The following is a 24,452-nucleotide window of genomic DNA, read 5'->3' as shown; positions in this document are numbered from 1 at the left end:
TCTGGGGTGCCCTCCAGGATGGCGGGGCACTCTACAAAGGGTCTTACGAGGGCTGGTACTGCACTCCCGAGGAGTGCTTCCTGCCTGAGAGCCAGCTCGCTGAGCGCAGGGATGCCCAGGGACGCCTGTGCAGGGTGTCTTTGGAGACCGGCCATCAGGTAACAGTATGTGCACCATCCCGGTCAAGGGCAGCCACGCTTGTGGGAGGCACTGCACGCTCATCTGTCACTCTGGTCTGGCCACATTTGGGAGGGTTTAATGCTTCCTGTAGCCTTTTGTAGTTATTTCAGCAGAGACTCGCCAGTATTTCACAGAATGTCTCTTCCATGTTTACAGTGGTATGTGGCTATGCAAGGGAGAGGTGCCAAAACCCCAACCGGTAGATGCATAGTTCAGCCGTGTGCTATGGGAGGGGCTCAGCTGCTGCTGGGTTCCATGGGCTGGTGGCCTAGAAGCAGCGTTTTAAAGCCATGATGAAGTAAGTTGGCTGTGCAGAAGGATAAAAGATAAAACTGAGGTGGTTGTTGTGTGTCTGGAGTTTCAGACCTATTTGGTGAGGCAATTCGGTTTGGCCTCTGGATGCTTTTCATCAATCTTGCTGCATGGGTTTCAGCCCTACATAAAACACCATAACATGGTCTGCCTGTGATCTAGCCCAATGACTGAACAGCAATGCAACCAGGAGTGTGGTACCTGACCAAGAGTCTCTCCACTGCTGCATTTTCTGTCAGGTGTTGGGAGTTACATGATTTAATCCAGTAGTTGCAGATAGTTGGGCCTCAGAGCTGAGCAGAGGTTATGCTCTTGTGATATTTGTATGGGGCTGGGGCGTTGGAGTGTTCATTCACGCAGAAGGGGGTATGTTGGCAAATAATGTCTCTTGATAAAGCAGCTAATGTGGTTTAGGGGAAAGAGAAATTTCCAGGCAAAGAAATAATTCTTTAGAACTAAAATAGTCAGTGAAGCTTCAAAGTTAAATATACCCTGAGAACAGTTACTTGCCTTAGCTGCATAGCAAACTGTCCAAGAGAAACAGTAGCATACGTGGTATAGAGAAAATCTTGCAGGGGGTGGAAAGAGATGGTAGGTGTTTATCTCCAACCAAAGACAATTGGGTTGCTTGAGACACTGCTTGAGGGTTTTGTGGAGGAAAAGGGGGAGCTTACAACATGCCATAAAACCTGTACTTCTGTCGAGTGTCTGGTTTTTGGTGTCCAGTAGAGCCTGGGGGTGAAAAGCTCATCTTTAAATGATGTTCTTCAGGACTTCCTTGAACCCAGAGAGATCAGAGTCTGTTATGTAGAAAATCATCTCCCTTCTTCACTCTGCTTATGTGCTTTTGTGTCCTTTAATGCGCAGAGAAGCTAGAGAGGAGCAAACCCCCACTGTGGTCAGGGTATGGAGCGCAGGCCTACAAGAGGTAGAGGGAACTGCACCAGTTTAATTTGACAGACAGGATGCGAAGGGACAAGCTAATAGCAGACTACACCTATGCACAGGGCAGTTACAAAGACCCCAAAGCCCTATGCTTGTTGGGGGTGCCAGGTGCTAGACCAAAGTAATGCTGCCACAAGCTGTGCTGCGCAGTCAGGCTGAGCATTAGGATAAGCTCTTCACCCAGGAGGGTGGTGCAGTCATGGAGCAGGTCCCCAGCGATGTGGGGGAGCCCCAGCTTTGGGGTGTCCAGTCTTGGCTTGGTAAAGCTCCAGTCACCTTGGCTGGTGCCAGCCCTGCTGTGAGCAGGCTGTGGGGCTGGAGAGAGGTGGAGGGCCCACCCCACCTCTGCTGCTCTCATTTTATGGATTCATTCTGGTGTGGAGAGGTGGATTAGTTTACCTGTAGAGTGAGCAGATGCTCCTTTGTGGGACCAGGAACTGCACTGTTCTGTATTCACTGGAAGGGGAGCTGTATTTATTGAAGTCATTGCTCAGGTCCAGCCAGGAGACAGTTGGTGCATGTGGCACTGCAGGAATTCTCTTTCCAGTGAGGAAACGAGCTGGGAACTAACTGTCCACAGAGCATACTGAGAAAGCCCTGGGGATGTTGGTAAAGAAGCTGAACCATGAGGCAGCAAAGCCAGCCAGCGGAATAATCTTGAGCTATATGAACAGGAGCGATGGCTGTTCAAGGGATGTGATTGTTCCCCTCCGCTCAGCACTCTAATGAGCATGTCTAGTTTCTGCATCCAGTTTTCCAGCCCGCAATACAGGAAACAATTTAGAAACTGGAAGAAGTTCAGTGGAGGGCCACCGTGATGGTTAGGATGCTGGAGCACTTGCCTTTTGGGGAGAGGCTGAGGGAACCGGCTTCTTCATCCATAGAGAAGACAAAATTTTGGGAGGCCCTAGTGGCAGAAGCTCCCCAATAGCTACGAGGAGGTCATCAAGAAGATGGAGCCAGGTTCTTTTAATGGTACATGGCAGGAGGATGAGAGAATGGGCTTAAGTTGAAACACGAGAGGCTTAGACTGGATTTACAGAGAAACTTCTTTGCCATGAGAGCCAGGCAGCAGAACAGGCTGCCTGGGGAGGTTCTGCAGTCCTGCATCCTTAGAGGTTTTCAAGACATGCCTGGCTAAATCCCTGAGTAACCTGTTCTAACCCCACAGATAACTGCTGTGAGTAGGAGGCTGGGCTCCTAAGGTCAGGCCTGTTTGAAGGTCAGGACAGATGGCTCACAGATTTCTCTGCAGGGCAGATATTCCAGTAACTGTTCACAGGCAAGCCCTGAACGAAGACAATGGGTTTGCAGGTTGTTAAAATTACTCTGTCCTTTATCAACCTGTCTGTATGCTCCAAGTTCTAACTTACTAGCTCTCAGGAGACAGCCTATTTCTAGTCTCTTTTGCCTTTCCCACTGAGGAGTTTTCTACTCACTTGTGAACCACCTTTCCTGCAGGTGGCTAGCTGATAGGTAGCCCAGCTCTTGTCACTGAGCAGATGACACAACGTGAGCTCTTCAGAGCTAAACACCAGACTTGGTCAGAGTTTTGGACAAAATGATTGCAGATCCCACTTTGAGTTGGCTTTTGCGTCCTGACTTGTTACCAAAAGGATCACTGGATTGTGTAAAAGGGCATGTTGGAGGGAGGACATGGCACTGGCTCTGTGTGAAACATTACTACGGGACAGAACTCCGAGAGTGGTACCCAGAGACTGAAAAAGGTTACAGAAAAACAAAGAATTTAGAGGGTGGGACCAAAACATTTTTGTCTAACTTGTTTATGATTTGTGTAAAGAAGAGTATTTCTTTTGGAGTGACCTTCTAATCAAGTAAGCAAAGGTGGTATTTGCTACTGGCTGCTACTGAAATTAGATAAATTAAACTACATTGTAAATCAGTGTTGTACCACTAGGACTAATTATTCCTTAGGGCATCTCAGCTTGAGGTGAGGTAGGCTCTTTACTGCTTTTGTTGAGAGTGAAGTGCTTTCTGGCTCGGTCAGAAGTTACTGGGTTCGGTGTCAGACAGTGAAACTCTCCTGCGTGATGCCAAAGCCTAAACTTTCTTATCTTAGAGCCTTATTTAGCTTTAAAAGGTAAGAATTCTTGACCTAGCCATAGATCTCTTGAGTGGCTTTACACAGCTCACTTATACCGTATCTATGCAGAAATTTTTCATTAATGTAGCTAAATGTGTCGTTTAATGAATTTGAATGTATGGGAGAAGTGCTGCCAGTACGTTAATATGATTATAGGCTACCAACGTTAGTAACTAAGATGCACTGATGCTTCAAAAGAGGAAAAAGAGGAACACAGCACCTAGAAGAAAAGCAAAGGCATGCACCAGGATTGTTAGTAAGGCAGTAATTAAAAATTATCATTTTGTCTTTTTATTATTTTCTACTATTACTGCAAAAAAAATCCTTACGAAAGTGTATTCTTGTCTCCCTAATTCTTGCCTGCTGACAGATAAATCTGGCAGGTAGAAAGATATTGCTTTCCCTGGGGAATAAGCATCTTTAAAAGCAGAGTGATGAGCCATCCCAAATGCCTGAGTCCTGGGGAGCCCAGTGAGGCGGTGTCTGAGGAGAGGAAGTTTCAGCTAGTCACAGAAAGATCCCGGGGGCTTTACACGTGGCAGGGAGCACACCCAAATGCAGAGGGAGCATGTGACAAACTCCACGCTGAGAATGCTGTATTCAGATTGTAAAACTTTGCAGAGCATTTGGGCTGTAATTCTTTTCTCCTACCTTCTCAGGTGCACTGGACCAAAGAGGAGAATTATATGTTCAGGCTCTCAGCGTTCCAGGATCCATTGCGGAATTGGCTCCGGGATAACCCACGCACCATTTCCCCTGACCCTTTCTACCAGCTCGTGCTTCACTGGCTGGAAGAGGACTTGCCAGACTTGTCTGTCTCTCGTGAGAGAAGCCGGCTGCAGTGGGGTATCCCTGTCCCCAGTGACTCAACACAAACTATTTATGTATGGGTAGATGCCTTGGTGAACTATCTGAGCGTGGTGGGCTACCCCGAGACACACGGCGAGTGGTGGCCTGCTGCGCACCATGTTGTGGGCAAGGACATCCTCAAGTTTCACGCTGTCTACTGGCCAGCGCTGCTGATAGCAGCAGGGCTGGCTCCCCCTGAGCGAATCTTTGTGCACTCCCACTGGACTGTCCATGGGCAGAAGATGTCCAAAAGCCTGGGCAACGTGATTGATCCTTTTGCTTGTATCAGACAGTACACAGTAGATGGATTTAGGTACTTCCTGCTAAGGCAGGGTGTCCCTGAACGGGATTGTGACTATTATGATGAGAAGGTTGTTAAGCTAGTGAATTCAGAACTGGCAGATGCACTTGGGGGGCTTCTGAATCGGTCAACGGCCCTCAGCATTAACCCCAGCAACACTTACCCTTGTTTCTCACAGTCTTGTTTTCCAAACGTCTTGGATTACAGGGAGACAAAAGGCATGGGCAGGGCTTCTGCTGAAGACTATGAGTTCGTGGCATCTGTGGCTTCTCTGCCTCTGCAGGTGGCTAGTTATTTTGAAGGTTTCCAGATCTACAAGGCTTTAGAATGTATTGCCCTGTGTGTAAGGCAGAGTAACAGTTTCTTCCAGAGACACAGGCCTTGGAAACTCAACCGAAAAGACCCTGCAGAGCAGCTGTGGCTTGACACCATCATCCACATTACGCTGGAATGTCTGCGTGTCTATGGGACTCTCCTCCAGCCCGTGATCCCACACACTGCAGACAGGTTGCTTTCCAGGCTGGGTGTTGAGCCAGAAGAGAGAGATCTCTCAAGTTTGACATTTCTGCCACGCTACAGTGGGAAGCTATGTCCCTTTGAAGGCAGACAGCTTGGACCTGACACCGGCATCTTATTTCACAGAGTAGAGAAGCCAAGACTGAAGCCAAGACAGCAGCAGATAGAAACCAAGAAGCTGTAGTCTCTGACAACAGCTTCTGAAAATAAAAGCCTCTGGGAACTCCCAGAAAATGTTGTCTTTGTTAAAAGCATGTTCCTCCCATCTCTCAGTAGTAGTATGAAGTGAGTGAGTGGAAGACTGGACTGGGCAGGGCAGGGCTGTGCTGTCCTGCCTAGGTGACCATTGTAGGTCTCTGCCTGACGTGGGACACAGACACACTAGGGCAGATCGGTTGCATGCGTGGGGCTAAGAGCTAGGAAAGCTTGGGTAACACCTAATTAGTTAAGCTGGTAACAGAATGAACTGAAGACACAGCCTAGGATTTTAATATTGCTGCTTTTTTTCCCTGATGTATTTTACGGGATATAAAAAGTGGCTGAGGCAAACATTTATCATGCAGCTCTATAATAGAGAGCCATCTTGCCTGTCTCCTGCCTTCCTTCCTGGCCCCTTTACCTTGTCTTTTCTGATATAAGGAGTGCATCAGGTGCTCTACTGAAAGCATTTTAAACATGAATGTGGCAGCCAGTCTGCTTAGCAGTCTCTTCCAGAGACAGCAGCTCCCGAGCTTGCCTGCTTGCGATCCCTCCCTACCCTTCAAGGCTGAGTCTCCAGTAGGATCAAACCACCCCTGAGGAAGGACAGGGTCTTTCTTTCAAGGGCCTTCTCAGTGTTCCTAATCCCACAGAGAAAGGGCTGAGCAGCAGTTCTGCAGCTGCTGTCCTGGTCTCAACTTCGCCCCGTGGGGTTTTGGCCAGGCCAGAAGTAGCTGGGGACAGTCAGAAATGGTTTCCTGGTAACATCTTTGGGGGACAGTCCAAATGGATCTGTCGGGTCCGTCAGGTGAGCTTCCTTTGTGGGCCAAAACTTTAGTCCAGCTGATGTCTATGTGTGCCTTGGAGAGGATCCCTTCTGTGTGACTGCTCTTTATACTGGAGGTGCTCCAGTGACCCAGGGTGGTTCAGCAGTTGAATGGATGGTCTCACTCGGCTGCGTAGACCTGCAGACGAGCAAAACTGGGAAGGGAGGATCTGTTTCAGGCCCAAACTCAGCTTTATGAGGCTTTTCCACCTGCTGCATGATTTATTGCATCCTCTTTGTTTCATTTCAGTGCTGCTGGAAGGAGGCAGCTGGGCCCTGGTACCCTGGGCAGTTGTGACTATGTGGGGACCTCTGGTAAATCCTTCCCAGCTTTTGGCTGCTCCGGTTCCCATCAAGCGCCTGCACTGTAGGAGTCCTCTTGTATCAGGAGGCAGTTTTGGGGGGCTGTGTCACCAGGGGCAGCAGGAGCAGCACGGCCCCCTCAGAGCTCTGTGAGGTTCTACAGACACAGTGAAGGGCAGAATGTGCCGCTTCTCCCTCGTGTTGCTCTTCTGGTTGTCCTCGATGCCTATCCTGTGCTGGCAGCATGCTGGCTGGACTGTTTGAGGTTGCCCACGAGAAGAAAGACGGCCGCCTCAGTCCCTTCCTGCGGGGGTAATCCTCCTCCCCTGGGTGGTGTTACCCTGGTACCCTTCCCCCCTGCGTGCATGTTTCACACTGCAGGCCACCATGCCCTTGTGCCGTGGGTGCTGGCTCCCAGCGCAGGCAGAGGCACCTGCTGCCCTGCTCCACCCATGAGGGACAGGGACAAGAGAGACCCCATCCTGTTCCCCATCATGTCTGGTGCTGGCAGCAGCAGGCGGCAGCGCCATCGCAGCCCCGGGCAGCCGGGAGCGGAGGCCCAACTCATCTCGAAGCAGGAGCTGCTGCGCATCCCGCTGCCAGCGCCAGCGTGGGCAGCCCCATCGGTGCCAGAGCACCCACGCGCTGCCCGCACGGGGCTGTTCTGCACGTCGGCATGCCCCCACGGCGTACGGCAGGAGCCCGAGAGTGGCCCCGAGTCGCACATCGCGGTGGCAGCGAGCGCACTGGCAGAGCCCGACTTTGGGCGTGTGGGCGCTCGTGTCCCCCGGTGCCGGGTCCCGCCCCGCATTGCTCCCACCGGCGCCCTCGGGCTGGCCTCGGCCCTCCCGGGAGGAGCCCGATCGCTGCCCGCCTGCGGGGCCAGTCTGTGCCCGCGGGCTGCGGTGCCCCCACGGCCGTGTCACCCTCCCCCGTGCCCCGGCGGGTCCCCGCAGCCCAGGGCCTGTTGGGGACAGCAGGTGGCGTTGTGCCGCGGGGCGGGGCCGTGCCGGTGCCGGTGCCGGGGCGCGGGGCGGGGCCGTGCCGGGGCCGGGGCCGGGGCGGGGCCGTACCGGTGCCGGTGCCGGGGCGCGGGGCGGTGCGGCCCCATGAGGCGGTGAGGGCGGCGGCGGCGCGGGATGGCGGCGGGCGGCGGCGGGCGGCCGCCGGGCCCCGACTCCTCGCTGGAGCCCTACGTGCAGACCCGCATCTTTAAGATCATCGTGATCGGAGACTCCAACGTGGGCAAGACGTGCCTGACTTTCCGCTTCTGCGGGGGCACCTTCCCCGACAAGACCGAGGCCACCATCGGCGTGGACTTCCGCGAGAAGACGGTGGAGATCGAGGGGGAGCGTATAAAGGTGGGCCGCGGCAGCACCCGCAGCGGGCCTGGGCAGCGAAGGCAGCCTGCCCCAGCCCCAGCCCCAGCCCCAGCCCCTGCCCCAGCCCCAGCCCCAGCCCCAGCCCCAGCCCCTGCCTCAGCCAGCGCCTCTCGGCAGCTTTTCTGTCTCCAGCTCACGCCGAGGGTGGGGAACCGGGGGAGGCTTCTGGTCCCCGTGCTGCAGAGACGCTTTCTTAACCCGTCGCTGCTGCACTGTCGCTATTTATGGGGGTTGCTGGAGCCTGCAGGTAGCCTGAAATGATAGTTTGGGGTGAAACGCTGCTGTCTTCCTGCTCTCCCAACATAACCGGGTCCTGAAAGCATCAGGGTGGCCTCCAGCTTCAGGAGCTGGGCTGTAAGAGGCAAAGCTGCAGGGGAGCTGGGCAAAGGAGCTGCATGCAGAAACCAATGCATTTTCAGGGGAGCAGATGGTGGTAGGCTGGCAGTGGCTGCACTGGAAGGCTGGGAGCTTGCATGAGCTGGTTGCAGCGGGCTTGGCAGCTGTGATATTAACGCTGAGAAATGCTGTCAGCGAGTACTGGGAGGGTGCTATTTCAGCAGAACTAGAATAGGATGAATTTTTTGTGCAAAGGCCAGCATGACACCTCTAAGAAATGCATCAGCCCAAACATGAAGAGCTGGCTGATATGTCAGAGTAAATCTGCAGATCAACAGCAGCTGGTAGGAAGCAGCCTGGGGAGATAGTCTGCAACTGAGTTTGGCCTCCCCGGTTAGGTGGATCAGCACTTACAGCCATCTGTATGTAAGACTGACTGCCAGAAGAAGCAAATATTGTTATTTTGCTGACAGATGGGTGATCAAAAGTTGAGGGACTAATCATAATGGAATTAGAGCGACTGTTGATGGGTAAGAACTTCAGTTGTGCTTTTAAACTGCCCATGAACGTTATTCTCTCTCTCTCCTGTAAGATGAGAGGTGCTCAACTCCACACACACACACACCCCTCCACCACCCCGCCGCCTTCCCCAGCCCTATCCAACAGCACACAGGTATGTTATTGTAAGCTGTAGTGCAGGCTGGCATGAAGCCTGTCTTACTGCCACTGGTCTGAAAAGGTTGCCAGGCTTTCTACCTTTAGATATTATTTGTGCTCCAGCAGGCAGGAGTGGGAGGCAGTGCAGCAAATTGGTCTTTTCCTGGGACCACACGTCCAGGAGGGGAGGTGATCACTGGGAGAGGTGCCCTCTTTCTCCTGCTGTGCTTAGGTGGAAGAGCCCAGGAGAGACCAGCAGGGAAATGAGTGAGGAACAGCTCTTCCTTGCCAGCATTTTTTTCCACTCTGAAAGACTCTGGGGCGGGCACTGTCTCTGTGGGATACAGGATGATTTGGATTAACTTTGGACACTTGTTTGGAAATTGTCAGTTCCAGGCTTCAAGACGTTACCTACAAGGGCCACTAGAACTTGTAGAGTCACAGACTAACAGTGAAGTGTGGGTTGGAAGGCACCTCTGGAAGTCATTTGCTCCAGCCTCCCTGCTGAAGCAGGCCAATCCAGAGCTGAGTGCCCAGGACCATGGCTGGATGGCTTTTGAATATCTCTAAGGATGGAGGCTCCACAGCCTCCCTGGGCAGCCTGTGCCAGTCCTTGGTCGCCCTCAGAGTGAGAGGTGTTTCCTGATGTTTGGAGGCAACCTGCTGTGTTTCAGTGTGTGCCCATGGCCTCTGGTCTTGGCATTGGGCACCACTGAAAAGAGCCAGGCTCCATCCTCTTTGTAGTCTCCCTTCAGGTATCTATACACATTGGTAAGATTTCCCTCCACCCCGAGCCTTCTCTTCTTCAGGCTCAATAGTCCTAGCTCTCTCAGTCTTTCACCAATAGGAGAGACACTCCAGTTCCTTCATCATCTTTGTGGCCCTTCACTAGACTCTCTCCAGTCCATGCCTCTTCTGTACCGGGGAGCCCAGAACTGAACACAGCACTCCAGGTGCAGCCTCACCAGCACTGAATAAAGAGGATGCATCACCTCCTTTGGCCTGCTGGCAATACTTTGTTTAATGCAGCCCAGGATACCATTCACCGCCCTTGCTGCAAGGGCATGCTGCTGGCTCATGTTCAGCCTGGTGTCCATCAGGGCCCCCAAGTCCTTTTTCTGCAAAGCTGCTTTTCAGCTGGGTGGTCCCCAGCACACACTGGTGCCTGGAGTTGTTCCTCCCCAGGGGCAGGACTTGGCGTTTCTGTGTTGAGCTTCATGACGTTCCTGTTAGTGCATTTCTCCAGCCTGTTGAGGTTCCTCTGGATGGCAGCACAACCATCCCTCATCCTAGCCATGCTCCTCCCAGTGTGGTGTCATGGAACACTTGCTGAGGGTGCAGTCTGTCCTGCCATCCCGATCACAAATGAAGGTGTTGAACAGGACTGGCTCCACTATTGACCCCTGGGGTACATTGCTAGTTAGTTACCAGTGTTCAACTAGACTTTGTCACTGATCACAACTTTCTAGGCCCAGACATTCAGCCAGTTTCCAGTCCACCTCGCTGTCTGCTCATCCAGGCCAGGAGCTTGTCTCCTCTGTCACCTGGGTTGGGAAGTGGCCATCAGTGTTTTCCATGAACCTCCTGGATTGCTTGTGCCCTGCTGCATTGTCCTTCCAGCAGCTGTAAGGGTTGTTTAAGTCCTTCATGAGGACCAGGGCCTGCAAATGTGAGGCTGCTCCTCTCTGTCTATGGAGTGCCTCATCTGCTTGTTCTTCCTGGTCAGGTGGCCTATAGCAGACACCCCCTAAAATATCACCCATACCGGTCTGCTCTTTAATCTTCACCCACCAGCCCTCGTTTGGCTTCTCACCCATCGCCACATAGAACATTGTGCCTTCCTGCTGCTCTCTCACACAAAGGGTTGCTCCCCCTCCTCATCTTCTCTTTGCCCTGACTTCTCTGTACATACCACTGTGTAATAGTCAGGGCTCTCTCATACGCTGCAGGATTAGGTGGACAAATGTCCTGATCTGGCTTAAGAATGTTTGTGAAATGAGAAGCGCTTTGTGTGTTTTGTTTCTGTGGTGGGGATGGTGGTTAAGTACATTGGGATGAGGATGAGAAGCTGGAGCAGTGCTCCCTGAATGAAAGTGCCGACATGATCTCTCTTGCTAAATAAGGTGGGCTTGCTTGGTTGCATCACACAGGCACATGCACTGCCACACACAGCCTTGGGCACTGTCAGTTTAGGCCCAAAAGCTTGTGGAACTCATTTGTGGATCCAGGTTTGTCTAATAAGAGATTGCCTCTCTCCGCAAGGCTCACCTTGCCTGCACCCTGCCTGAGGGCAGTGGCACCGCTATCAAAGACAGAGCAGCCAGAAGCCCCCCTGCATCTTCCTGCAGGGAACTGGAGAAGCCAGCCCGCGCCTCACGCAGCAGGCCCTGCCCCGGGATGGGTGCTCCTGCAGCCTTCTTTCTTGTTTCCTAGGTGCAAGTGTGGGACACAGCTGGCCAGGAGAGGTTTCGGAAGAGCATGGTAGAGCACTACTACCGCAACGTGCATGCTGTCGTCTTCGTCTATGATGTCACAAAGATGACCTCCTTCACCAACCTCAAGACATGGATCGAGGAGTGCAACGGGCACGCAGTGCCCCCCCTTGTCCCCAGGGTGCTTGTTGGGAATAAGTGTGACTTGAAAGACCTGATCCAAGTGCCATCCAGCATGGCCCTGAAGTTTGCTGACGCTCATAACATGCTTTTATTTGAGACCTCGGCCAAGGACCCTAAGGAGAGCCAGAACGTTGATGCCATTTTCATGTGTCTGGCCTGCCGGCTGAAGGCCCAGCGGTCACTGCCCTGCCGGGACCTGGAGGGGTGGCCGGGCCAGGCCCGCAGGCTGGAGCCAACGCACAACGCCAGCGGTAAAAACTCCTGCCCGTGCTGAGCGGGGCTCCCGCCGGCCTCTGTCACGGTCACCCCAATAAAGTCTCTGCGGCTCCAGTCAGCTCTGGGTGTTGCTTTGCTCGGCTCCGTCCGGAACGCTCGGCTCCGCTCGGCTCGGCTCGGCTCGGCTGGGGGGAGGGGCGGAGCGTGGCGCGCATGCGCGGAGCCGGGCGCACGCGCAGCGTGCCCCGCCGCTATGAAGTAGGTCTGAGGGACGCGGAGGGAGGGGAGGCCGGTCGGCCGGTCCGGCCGCGGCCCTCCCGGTGCTGACGGTGCCCTCGCCCTCAGCCCCCTGACGAAGGTGAAGCTGATCAACGAGCTGAACGCGCGGGAGGCGGAGCTGGGCGTGCAGGAGGCGGTCTCGTGGCATGCGGAGTACAAGGACAGCGCCTGGATCTTCGTCGGTACGGGCCGGGGCGCGGGGTGGTGGGGCCGTGGCCAGGTCTGGGCCTGGGCCTGCGCGGGGCCGGGGCCCCCTTCCCTCCTCACTCTCTCCCCGCAGGTGGGCTGCACTACGAGCTGACGGAGGGGGATGTCATCTGTGTGTTTTCGCAGTAAGTACCGCAGCCCCCCGGCCCGATGTGCCCCTGCCGCTGCCTCGGGTGCTAAGAGTGTGTTGCAGGTACGGGGAGGTCGTCAACATTAACCTGGTGCGGGACAAGAAGACTGGAAAGTCCAAAGGCTTTTGCTTTCTGTGCTATGAGGACCAGAGGAGCACCATTCTGGCAGTTGATAACTTCAATGGGATCAAGGTGAGTGAAGCAGCCTGGGATGCAAGTCCTGCCTGCTGTGACTCCCCAGGTGCTGCCTCACATCAAACGGGAGCCCCAATTGCGTGGGCTGCTGGCAGCCTGCAGGAGGTTGGTCTGTGCCATTGATAACAGCATGACTCCTCTTGTAGATCAAAGGAAGGACGATTCGAGTGGACCACGTGGCCAACTATCACCCCCCCAAAGAGTCCGATGACTTGGATGATGTGACAAAAGCCCTGCATGCAAAGGGTTGTGGAGTTAAAACGCCACCTCATACGTCATCCGATTCCTTGTCGGAAGATGATGATGTGCCCATAAAAAAGCAAAAAGGTGAGATGTGTTCCTGCTAGTCTTGATCCTAGGTGGGAGTGTCTGCGCAGAGCCCTCTGCCTTGCAGGGGCCATTTGCTCAGGGGAGTGCCAAGGACAGGTGTGCTCTTGAAAAGAGCCACAGCCACAGTCCTATTGACCAGACTTTACTTTGTGATCTCCTGGAGGGTATCTGAGTGCCTGTGTTTAGCCCTTATCCATGAATATCCTTCCCCAGCCTCTGAAGAGCTGTATCTTGCAGACAGTAGAACTTTTCCTGGAAAAAAGCCTGCCAGGCTGCAGGGTTACTGCAGGGGGGGAGCAGTGCTGTGGGTAAATGGGAAGAGGGAAGGCTTAGGAAAAGTATCACTTGGTCTGAAAATCTGGATGCTGCTACTGGAGGAGTAGAGCACTGTAGATGATGCAATGACCATCATGTGGCCTATGCAAATTGAATAGAATGTAAACCAGGCTGGTCTAGATGAGATTCCTTGGAAACTAAAGGCAGGGGAGGTCGGTAGGGCCTTGGACTAGGTGACCTTTAAAAGTCCCTTCCAACCCCAACTATTGCATGATTCTGTGAAAGCAGACCTAAAAGTGCAGCATCAAATAAACAATCCGAGTGCCTGAATATCTCATGTTCTCAGTGGATGCAGCAGGATTTGTTGCTCTACATCTTTCAGAAGAAAACAGAAAGCTGTAAAGTATATCCAAAGTGGTCTTGGAATGTGCTGTTTGAAGGACCAGCCTGTGCAGCTATACTGATGGATTTTTAAGAAGACAGGGTTTTTTCCACCTGTGTAGCAGAGATCTTGGAAAGTTGCACTAGTCAGAGCCAAAAGGGTGATAGAAGCCGTGACTTGCAGTAGGAGCTGCTTACTATGGCTTGCTGACGAGATGGGTTGTAAATCCCAGGATGAGCCAGTTAGGTGGGGTGGGGGGGTCTGTTCTGAAATCAGCTTGGAGCTTGCTGCATGGCATGCAGAGCAACCATCCCTTCTGCAGCCTGGGCTCTGCCGGTGACAAGTGGGGATTAGCAGCAGGTATTTGGAGCTACAACTGAGCCCTTGTGCCATTGGAGTTTGAGACCTGTCTTGACTGTGCTTTGTTGAGAGGAGCTCAGCACTGTGCATGGAGGAGGACAGAGGATGGATGGGGCCTTAGCATGGGGTGGTGGGGCCTGTCAGTACAGCTAGGGTCCTGGTTTGAGAGGAGGGTTGGAGGAAAGAAAATTGGCAACAAAACTAAGGGTGGGGATAAGTTGTTGCTCCAAAGTGCTGAAGAGATGCACAAAAATGAGAGAGGTAAAAGAGTGAAGAGGGAAAAGAATCATTGCATCTGGAGAAGAGGATTTCCACAGGGTGGACGGATCACGATGTTCTTACTGTGTGGGTGTTACTGAGGAAAGAGAATGAAAGGAAGGTGTTCAATACTCGAGGCTGTGTTGAAGTGCACAAGGGCAGCCTTGCTGGGAGGAAGGTGATGTGAATGTTAAAGATGAATGGCTGAAGCTGGAGGAGGAAAGTGTTAGGGTTGGAAGTGAGATAGGATCTCTCTGAGGGGGGGAAGCAGGCTGTGAGGCTTGGGTGGAGGGTGGCAAGCTGAGGTGGTGCTTGCAGGACTGTCCATCCCAAAAGACAAACCTTGTATTTCAGATAAGGAGAAAAGCAGACAGGAGCAGCGCAAGCAGAGCTCACAGGCTGTGAAGAGGGTGGTGTCCGCAGAGGAGGCACATCCCAGAATCAAGATTAAGAAGGAGAAGGAGGACCCTGCCTATGATCGCTACGCCGGTGGGAGCCAGCAGCCCTGGAAGGGCTCTGAGAGAAAGCCTGTGAGCAAGATGCAGCGAGAAGATGAAGAGCGGAGGCACCAGAGGCCTTCTGAGAGAAGAGGGGAAAAGAGCTGCCAGAACCAGAGGGGACAAAGTGGTTTGTGGGAAGAGAGGGAGAAGAGAGAGGAGGCTGGTAGGAAGGGCGGGGGGCACAGCAGCTGGCGAGAAGAGTGTCCCGAAGGAGGCAGATCCTGGGAGCGCAGTGCCAGAGAGCCCCATCCCAAGCACAGGGAGCGGGGCTCTGTGAGAGGCTCCAGCCGCTGCTGAGTACTCTGGGGGCCGGGAGAGGCCCCAGGCCTGCCCAGAATCCCACTTGGAGCATCCCTGTGCCTCTTGGTGGGCGCCACGGCTGGACTGTTTGCCTCCTGCAGCTTCCGTTCTTGTTCCATCCTTGGATGGGGCTGTCCTCACTGCCCATGCTGTGCACCAGGGTGTGAGTTTTGTTGCCTCCATGCAGTGTTGGGCTCGCAGGGGTGCTGGGACACTGTGCTGTGGCTTGAAGCTGGGAGCGGCAGGATGTCTCCTTCCCAAAACCACCCTGTCCCATCAGTCATGGGGGTGTTCCACTGTTGCACTGCAGGGAGACACCGGCGAGTGCCTTGTTGGCCTCCCACCTTTGGGTCTTGATCCCACCCAGCATGTCTCCTGGCTTCTGCAATGGACCTGGTGAGCTGTGCTGCCGTGTCAGGGTGATTTACTCGGTTTTGTTTGTTGTGGATTTTTTTTAAATGCTTCTTAATAAAAAGTTACCTGTTTAGCAGCGTGCCCTGGGCATGGCGTTTCCACCTCTCAGTGATGGCAGATGGCTTCGTTCGGGCTGGTTTGACCCGAAAACCACGGCGGGGGGTTGGTGAGGAAAGGGGGCTGCGTGGCGGCCGGGGTCGGGGGTGGTTTTTAGCCAGATGGGGTTGCTGCAAGGACTGATGGTGGTCAGGAGGGGGGGTCGATGTCGCTTCCTCGAGGAGGCGGAGGGGGACTTGCCCCCGGGGCTGTGGGGAGCAGCCCCTGGAGGCTGGCGGGGGGCTGCGGGGGCTGCCCTGGGGCCGGGTCCCGTCTCCGTTGTCCGCAGGCGCGGAGCCCAGTGCCCGCACTGCTGCCGCTACCCCCGGGGTGGCAGCGCCCGGCCCCCGTGCGGCGGGGTATACCGGCGGGGGGGCGGTGCGCGCCAGCAGGGGGCGCCGGCGCCGCGGTTCCGGTTCCGGGTCGGCGCACGGCGGCGAGGCAGGTGTCCGGCCCGGGGCGCGCCGGCCCCGCTCCGCCATGCCATGTCCGCGCTGAACTGGAAACCCTTCGTGTACGGCGGGCTCGCCTCCATCGTGGCCGAGTTCGGTGAGGCGGCGGGGGGGACGGGGCGGCGGGGCGGGCCCGGCGGGGCGCTGACGGCCGCTCTCCCCGCAGGCACCTTCCCCGTGGACCTCACCAAGACGCGCCTGCAGGTGCAGGGCCAGAGCGCCGATGCGCGCTTCCGCGAGGTCCGCTACCGCGGCATGTTCCACGCGCTCTTCCGCATCTGCCGTGAGGAGGGCGGCCGCGCCCTCTACTCGGGGTAAGCGCCGGGCCCGCCCCGGCCCCGGCCGGCCCTGGGCCCCGCAGGGAGGGAGGGGGCCGGGGCGGCCGCTCTGCCACGCAGCCCGGAGGCTCCCGGCTTCCCCGAGAGGGGGGCGAGGACTTGCGCGGCAAGGCCAAGGGCTGCGTGGGTGCCAGCCCCCCGCGCTGAGGGGGCGTGGGGGGCATCCCGAGGTGCTGCTCGGGGTGGTTGTCCTGAGCGCCTGACAGAGCTGTCCCCTGCGGACCGGGGGGTGATGAGGAGGGATCTGTGCCGGGCCTGCAAGGGGGGCTGCCGTGCTGGCAGGGCTCAACAGTTTCGTTTGTTCCCCCTCTCAGGATTGCCCCCGCGTTGCTGAGGCAAGCGTCTTACGGCACCATAAAGATTGGCATTTACCAGAGCTTGAAGCGGCTGTTTGTAGATCGCATGGAAGGTCAGTGCCAGTAAATGTGTCAGCGCAGGCAGCTCTTGTCTCACTAGAGGTGCAGTGTGAAATCTCATGTTCTCTGTGCTGTGCAGTTCTGCTCATTCTTTTCTCTGTCCTTCCCAGCTATAGATTACCGCAGAAACAGGAGTTCTTGTTGCGTCACACCGTGGTTTTGCTTGTACAGTAACAAGGCTGGGTTTCGATACAGATGTGACTCTCACTGTGCCTGGCACTGCCCACAGTCCGTAGCCAGACACCCTCCCCTGCTAGCCAGGTCTTTCTTTCCCCAACTGTTATCTCTGTTTTGCAGCCTCAGAGGAAAAAAAATAAGGTGTCACTGCCCTGAGCTTGGCTCTCTTTTCTGATTAGCCTCAGGGAAGATATCACATCCCATCTGTACATTAGATGTGTTACATAGATTGAAAGCTTCAGTAGCAAGTCTGTCTTGTCTTTGTGCTGGAGCCTTTGAGTCATTGTGCCTGAACTCAGCATGGCTGGACAGGAATTGTACTGTCCAGCTTTTTAGCTTTGGCTCTAACCACAGAGATGGGATACCATCAACGCTCTTGACCTGTGCACCTCTGGTGGTGAGGGCCTCTGCGGCTCTTGCTTAGAGAATGGAGCAGCAGAAGTCTGGTACGTGTTCACTGAAGGAGCATCAAGATCTACACGTGCGGTTTTAAACCCTGGTGTGACATGAGTAAATGTTGCAACGCCGTTCCAGCCTGGGAGAGTGAGATGGGTGGGCCGGTCAGCAGGCCAGCGAGAGGACTGGGGAGTATAGCACACTAGAGCTTCCTTCCAGGGCCTGCTCTGTTCTCTACTAACATCTCTCCCTGTGCATGGTGCTGTGCATGTACGCTGGGCAACATGTCTCTCCTCACTTGCTGTTGCAGTGTTTCCAGTTGTGAGTACCATTGTCTGAATGTTTGTCTCCCTACAGGCCTGGGGCAGCCAGTGGCCTGGTCTCCTCTGGGAAGTGCTGTGGTCAGTACCAGCAAAGGGCTGTGCCTTTTCCCAACATAACCATCACCCTAATACTGGGTCTGGAAGTCTTGGATTATTCCGCCTGCTCCCTGGAACTAATTGCGTCTAACTTTCTCTGCCTGGGTTGCGTATTCTCAGTTTTCTCAAAGTGGCTGCATATTCTGAGTGCAGCCAGCTGGGGCTCCAGATCAAAACAAATTGGTATCATGTTGCCTTGAAAACTGTCGGGTTGTCTCCCTTTATCTTAGCTTATCTCCATCATGAGAAATGTATCACTGGACACTGAAATCTCAGATAATTGTTCAAAATTTTCATGTATCACAGTCTTTTCCTTGTCTGATCAGCTAGACTCACCAGTAAGACCCGCTTCTCCCTGAGAATGTGTTGCTGAGTGTTTCAGCTGTGGTTTTCTGTCTCTGGCAGGTGTGGGGACAGATCTGCCATGAGCTAATGGTAGCTGGCCAGCCTCTGCCCATGCCGCTTCACCATGTGATTTGCAAACCGAGCTTCTCTACTCTTCCCAGAGCTTCTCGCTTGTTTAGTATAACCCATGCACCTTCTCTTTAGATCTTTAGGATCTGACTTTCTTTTCTTGGTTGCAGATGAAACGTTGCTAATCAATGTAATCTGTGGAGTGGTTTCAGGGGTGATCTCCTCGGCACTTGCCAATCCAACAGATGTGCTGAAGGTAAGAAGCATCTCTGGCCAGAAACAGCTCCTGGCTGGCTGTGATTTGACATGTAGAAGCTGCTGCTTTCCAGTGAAGATGCCTCTCTCCCCACTGCAGTGAGGTGCTCTCTCAGCCACTGCTGGCATCAGTTCTGCTGATTTGAGGTTTTTATGAGTGGGAGTAGAAGCCCAGAGCAATAAACAGATTTTTTAAAATGCAGCTCTTAAAGATCATGAAATCTGTTATGGCAAGGGGTGGAGGCTGTGTTACCTTAACTGGGAAATGTGAGTGGGGTGCTACCAGCTATTCTTCAGACCTCCTCAACTGCTTTCCTTTTAGTCTCGGTGCTGTGCTTTGCTGATACCGCTGCTGAGTCCTACCTGCTATGCGGAGTGACCAGAGCCCAGTGGGGACCACCTGGTCCCCTCCATTCCCTGCTGCAGGCTTACTGGGGTCAAGGGAGCTCTGCTCTGAGCAAAGAGAGCCTGGAGAACCTTTACTTGCTTCTCCTTCTGTAGTTCAACCCTCTCAGACTGCTGTCAGAGTGGGAAGGTCTTGCCCATCACTTCTGTTGTCTTTTCTGGGTTTAGTACTGTGCTTCCGCCCTGTTGCTGTCCCTGCTCCTTGCCTGGCATCATCATTTGCCACACAGTTTGCAGGGAGAGGGCATACGGATAGCAGTGTCTGCTCTGAGTTGCTCTTTCTATCAAGAGGTCCACTGAGCTGGCATCTCTGCCGCCCTGGCACTGATGTCGTCCCTCTGACTCTCACTTTTCTTTCAGATTCGAATGCAGGCTCAAGGCAGTTTATTCCAGGGTGGCATGATTGGCAGCTTCATAGACATCTACCAACAAGAGGGTACCCGAGGCCTCTGGAGGGTAAGCACCAGTTGCTGGAACCCCCCCACTAGTAGCAGAACTAATGGTTTCCTCAACTCATTTGCCACACCCAGTTGCAGCTCTGGAAGAGAACTGTCAACCAAGGGTAGTAGCAAAGTTCCACTTCTGGTTATTGGACAAACAGAAGCATGTCTGTGGTGGAGATGGAGTCTGTGCTATGGTGGCAGCAGCACTGAGCCAGGCAGACCTGGTTTCCAGGACTGAAGCTGGTGTGTGTAAAGTTTCAGATACATGTGTGTGCCTTGAACGGACCAGTGTCTGGGGCTGGATCCTCTCAGTGGCCTGCCTTAGGAAGGGTGCTCAGCCTGATGTATCTTGGAGTCAGTTGGAGGTGACATCGCACACACAGTGAGCAGGGGAGTTTACCTACCTCTGAATATGAGTGGCTGAGCACCTCCTCACGTGGGGGAAGAGGAACTCTTCCAAGTAACCTGAGCAACACTAAGGACATACAGTAACTTTCTGAAGCTCCAAAGGGACAGGTTTGCCCTGTGTCTCCACCTGCCCCATGTTAGACCCCTTGAAACTTGCCCTCTGAGCATGCAAAGAGTAGGACAGAGTGGTGGGTGTTGGGGAGGCTAGTGGTGTAAGGCTCTTGGGCTTGAAGAGTTAAGCCGTGCGCAAGCTTTACCATTTGGATGGATTTTAGCAGTGGTTCTTTGGCTTTTGTTAGAGAACTTGTGTCCTTCTGTCACAAGGTCACAAGTCTTCCATACATTCAGTTAACCAGCAGTCTGCTGAGTCGCAAGCTCAGGTATGGGAGCTACAGAATCCCAATGTTCTTTTCTAAGCAACAGTCCAATTTCTCCTTCTTAAGGTCACTGAAATCTTTTACAGAAAGATAGCTGTTAGTGTCCTGTGTGGGAGGGGGGGGAGTCATCAATCAACTGCCAGTGTTGACACAATATTTACTTTGAGATTATTTCTGCTCTCTAGGCAAAGACACACCAGAAGGGAAGAGAGACTAGAAAAGAAATTAAACCTATGTTGCTGATGTGTGCTGCAGGCAGGACATGGTGCAGAGAAAGATCAGTCTAGAGATGGGTTCCAGTGATCAAGCTTGCCTTACTGCTCTCTGGTCTGGGACAACCACTGTCTTGTCCCTCCGGTCTTCCACCGTGTTGAGGGAAAGACGTTTGTGCTCACCCGTTCTAGCACTCACCTTGGGGGGATGTCTGAGCTGGCTGTGCCGGGATTATGTTAGGCAGGAACCCCGGAGGAGACTGTCAGGTACTGTCAGTAGCACGGTGGGATGGGGATGGCAGGAGCCACAAGGCTGAAAAGGTACTTTTACTTCTTACAGTTGCTTTGGTTTTGTGCGGTGAGAAAGCTGGCTATCCTGATGTGCTGGCTCATAATTCAGCCACGCTGAAGGGCCAGTCCCAGTGACCAGGGAGCTCTCTCATGACACCATGGCTCTCCCTGAATTACTCAGATGGTGTTACAGTTCCTGTGAAATGGCCCAACTCTGCGTTGCCACCATGTTCTCCTTGTTCTGCCAGCCAATTTGTGCATATTTTTATCTGATTCCTGTTCAGGGGTTTGATGGGATATTTCTCGGACGTAAGGTAGCTGGTTCCTCTTGCATAAGCTCATAGTTGTTCCAGTAATTGTCTTGTCAGTTCCCAGTTCAATGTCCTACTGGCAGCAACTCTTCTAACACATGAAAGTCTTTTAAGACAAAAACCTTAACAAAGCAGACTCTCTCTGCTGTTGTGTAACGGGGAGGACCTGGAGCCTCATTTGGCTTCTTAAACAGCTGCTGTTCTCGTCGTGCAGTCTTTTCTGATATTGACATTAGTGGGTACTATTCAGTGGGGGAAGATGAGTCGATTATAACCTGATTCCTGTGTGCTAGTGGCTGGGGGGAGAGCAGCAGCATGTAATTAATCTAGCTGGAGTAACGCTGCCAAGGTGGAGGAATCTTCCTTAGATTTGGAGTCAAGTTGGGAGATGGCGAGCTGGTCTACCTGAAAAGCTGCAGCTGCAAGACAGGGCAAGGAGGATATAAGGTAGATTGTCAGTGAAAGGCCCCTGAGAGGAAGCTGTGGGCATATGTTACACCAGCAATCCCCAGGCAGCAGCTTGCGCTAGCAGCTGATGTTTGTGCTCTGCAGGGTGTTGTCCCAACAGCTCAGAGAGCTGCCATCGTGGTGGGGGTGGAGCTGCCAGTCTACGACATCACCAAGAAGCACTTAATTCTGTCAGGCCTGATGGGTGACACCATCTTTGCCCACTTCGTGTGAGTATCTGCTACAGCTGCTGCACCCTCCAGGCTTGGCAGGGGTGTGTGTAGCAAGGTGGGATTTGGGGTGAGACCTGTTAACAGAGCAAGCACTCGGGAGCTGTAGAGAATAGGCTTGGTACTTCTGAGGGATCTGCTACATTGACTGGAGCAGCTCAGAATGACCAGCAAATATACCCAGGGAGACCTTTCGGGAGAAGTAGCCTGGCAGAAATCCTTCGGTGACATGAAATGTCAGCTTGATTTCAGCTCACTGATGACCAGAAATGCTGTTTGTCCATGTCTGTGCCCTGGTATGAACAAGGCAGGAGCTCCAGGCATGTGACTAGCTGTAGCAATCAGTTGAAAGAGCTGCTCTGGTCCTAGGTCCCCACCTGTACAGACACTGTTTGCTTGCAGCCATTGCTGTAAGAGCTTTGTGAGATGAATCAAGACTTGCAAAGCTAACAAGACCCTGAGCAATCTGACCAGGTTTTTAAGTCAGCCTGCTTTGAGCAGGGGTTAGGTTAGAGACCTCCCGAAGTCTTTTTTCACCTACATTTTCCTATTCTTCTGACAGACACTTTAACGGGAGGAGCTGGGGTGCTTCTGTTGGGTTTGCCTGTGGTGGGCTGAAGGTGACAAGCACTAGACCATACATGGAGGGAGGAGACTGGCAGCTGCATGCTCCCTTTTGCTGCCTTTTGTGTTCCTCCCTCCTTCCCTGCCCCAAATAAATGTTTGCTCTGGTGGGAAGGATGTGTGCTTCTAAGAGGCTGCCTTCAGGTCTGTGTCACCTTGACAGCACCTACAGACATTTGCTGGACTGCAGGCTGCCCCTGTGGAGATCCAGCAGTGGGCTCTGATGAGGGTCTTAATTTGAAAAAGCTGAGCGTTTTCCTTCCCCTAGCTCTCTGGGGTCCTGAGGTGGATGGTTCCTGCCTCTGCCTGTTTTCTGGGTGGGAACAGGTAGTGCAGCTAATGTTTATGCTAAATGCCTTTCATAAAGCTCAGCAAAAGATACTCTCCTGTGCTTATGTCAAGGCCTGTCCGAGCCAGAATGGCCATGTTCAGAGCTGTTCCTCTCTCCTGTTTTCGTGTGTGCATAGCTCCAGTTTTACATGTGGACTGGCTGGGGCCATTGCCTCCAACCCTGTGGACGTAGTGCGGACACGGATGATGAACCAGCGGGCAATAGTGGGCAGTACGGAGCTCTATAAGGGCACTCTGGATGGCCTTGTGAAGGTAAGGAGGTGAGAGAGGTGGACAAATCCCTGGCTTTAGGAGGCTGGCCAGATTCCAGCACCATACGCCACTGATAAGAGCATTTAGATTCTACAGTGACAGAACGTGCTTGTCAGTGCGTGTTTCAGACAAGCCAGAGCGGGGCCTAGAGTCACTCCCTTGAGGTCACCATCAGCTTGAGCATCCTACCAACCTCCTGGGACAAAACTTTGTCAGTGATGCAGTTTGATCAGGTTCATATATTGTAAGTTACACTTCATGCAACTTAACTGCATCTCTGCCGGTCAGCCTGCTTACTGCAGCAGTGCTAAAGGTCCCATTATATCACGTGTGGCATTAGGGAGATGGGCAGAGCGTGGACCTGGTGTGTCTCACAATTGATATGTCTTTTCTCTCCTCACAGACATGGAAGAGTGAGGGCTTCTTTGCACTCTATAAAGGTTTCTGGCCCAACTGGCTTCGGCTTGGTCCCTGGAACATCATTGTATCCTTCAGTGTGCTGCTGGAGGGTCGTGGGTATGGACAGGCAGGGGAAAACCAAATTGTAAAGCAAAGTGCAGAGCCAACACGCTGATGGGGCACCCCTTTGTCTTGCCTGTGGCAGCCCAAAGCAGACTCCCTGTGCTGCTTGGACAGCCATATGCTGTGATGTGGCTGCTGATGGCTCAAGTGCCAAAAAATGCCACTGATTGTGACTGCTGCTTCTAACAACTCCGTAGGTGGCCGGTGCAGGGACTTCCAGTGCAGCAGCATGGGTGGTCTGCTGTAAAGTGAGTGCTCTCAAGTGCTTCATTTGAGACTTTCCCTTTGGCCTGAGCTCCTGGAGGTGCTGCGATTTCTGGATTGGCTCCTGTTGGAAGCCTGGGGAATGTTCTGCTGCACTGAGACAGGTGCTGACCTGCTCTGCAGATCCAGTACTGCTGTGTTGTACTAGATCATTCTTGCCCTCTGAAACTGCACATAATTTATTTTAAAGAAGACCCAGTCTGGGGCTAGAGCCACCTCGCTTTCTCGGTGGTCTAGGCAAGCCTGGGTCTGTCTCTTACCTCTCCTGGTAGCTCTTGTCCCACAGTGCTCTCTTCTACCTGTGCGGATCAGTTTGTGCTGTCTGGAGGAGAGACATCCCCACATTAGTCTTCAGCTGTACTGTGCTGATGCTCTCCCTGCCTTGCCTTACCCTGCCAGGCACAGCCTGGTCATGTTGGGAGGCCAGGTGCAGCTACCTTAGGTGTTTGGGCCAATTCCTTGACGTTCCTTTCAGTTTTTTATCACATACGAGCAGTTGAAGCGACTTCCATTCTGACAGCTGCCTCCATTTCATGAGCGTCATCTTCAGGACTTGCAGCAGAGAGCTTCGCTGCAGCCTTCCTCTTCATTTCACTATCCCCATGTTTTGATGTTTTGGTACATGTGGGTCTGGGCTCTCCCCCTCGCCCAAATGCATGGTCCCTGGAGCATGATCTGGCTGAAGTATAACTGGGAGACTGATGGCAGGTGCCGCATGTTTTTTCACACAGAGGCAAGTATTAATGTGCAAGTTTCTGGGCCTGAAGCAATATCTTCTGTGAAGACCTGTGCATTCCAGTGGCCTTTTGGTGCAGCTGTGGTTTGTTTGGCTTGTGTGCATTTTCCTGCCATGCCTGCAGGGTGAGGCTGGAGGCTGGGAAGGGGTGCTGTCATGTTTTCTTGCAGAACTGTAATCTCATTAAATTATTTATTGACTGAATTACTTGAGTTTGTGTTTGTGCAGATTTGCTGCAGGTATA

The 24,452-nt window shown here is 53.4% G+C and overlaps 4 protein-coding genes across 7 annotated transcripts; all 4 read left to right on the top strand.

The window, feature by feature from the left end:
• The first annotated feature begins 165 nt into the window (after positions 1-165).
• On the top strand, positions 166-7,458 carry MARS2 (methionyl-tRNA synthetase 2, mitochondrial). The gene has a single exon (XM_080365357.1). It carries the CDS (start codon positions 4,228-4,230, stop codon positions 5,389-5,391), a length of 1,164 nt encoding a protein of 387 aa, XP_080221483.1. The 5' UTR covers positions 166-4,227; the 3' UTR covers positions 5,392-7,458.
• Positions 7,459-7,579: 121 nt separating this feature from the next.
• Positions 7,580-11,858, top strand: RAB33A (RAB33A, member RAS oncogene family). Its single transcript, XM_080365376.1, has 2 exons — positions 7,580-7,895; positions 11,343-11,858. Exons 1-2 carry the CDS (start codon positions 7,674-7,676, stop codon positions 11,796-11,798), a joined length of 678 nt encoding a protein of 225 aa, XP_080221502.1. The 5' UTR covers positions 7,580-7,673; the 3' UTR covers positions 11,799-11,858.
• Positions 11,859-11,893: 35 nt separating this feature from the next.
• On the top strand, positions 11,894-15,445 carry RBMX2 (RNA binding motif protein X-linked 2). 2 transcript variants are annotated; one of them, XM_080365366.1, is made up of 6 exons: positions 11,894-11,998; positions 12,086-12,201; positions 12,300-12,351; positions 12,420-12,549; positions 12,699-12,879; positions 14,513-15,445. In XM_080365366.1, exons 1-6 carry the CDS (start codon positions 11,994-11,996, stop codon positions 14,953-14,955), a joined length of 927 nt encoding a protein of 308 aa, XP_080221492.1. In that variant the 5' UTR covers positions 11,894-11,993; the 3' UTR covers positions 14,956-15,445. The 2 variants fall into 2 exon arrangements, with proteins under 2 accessions (XP_080221492.1, XP_080221491.1); XM_080365365.1 differs by lacking the exon at positions 12,300-12,351 and having other exon boundaries at positions 12,353-12,549.
• A 174-nt stretch (positions 15,446-15,619) lies between these two features.
• On the top strand, positions 15,620-24,410 carry SLC25A14 (solute carrier family 25 member 14). 3 transcript variants are annotated; one of them, XM_080365355.1, is made up of 9 exons: positions 15,865-16,017; positions 16,087-16,234; positions 16,573-16,667; positions 18,251-18,336; positions 19,101-19,196; positions 21,335-21,459; positions 22,551-22,686; positions 23,090-23,170; positions 23,948-24,410. In XM_080365355.1, the coding sequence occupies exons 1-9, from the start codon at positions 15,954-15,956 to the stop codon at positions 23,987-23,989; spliced, it is 873 nt and encodes a 290-aa protein (XP_080221481.1). In that variant the 5' UTR covers positions 15,865-15,953; the 3' UTR covers positions 23,990-24,410. The 3 variants fall into 3 exon arrangements, with proteins under 3 accessions (XP_080221482.1, XP_080221481.1, XP_080221480.1); XM_080365356.1 differs by lacking the exon at positions 16,087-16,234 and having other exon boundaries at positions 15,620-16,017; XM_080365354.1 differs by having other exon boundaries at positions 15,867-16,234.
• Positions 24,411-24,452: the final 42 nt, after the last annotated feature.

Source organism: Falco punctatus (assembly GCF_963210335.1).
Source record: "Falco punctatus genome assembly, chromosome: 15".
Lineage (NCBI taxonomy): Eukaryota > Metazoa > Chordata > Aves > Falconiformes > Falconidae > Falco > Falco punctatus.
The sequence above is the reverse complement of the archived record's forward strand: the minus strand, read 5'-3'. Positions and strand labels throughout refer to the sequence as shown.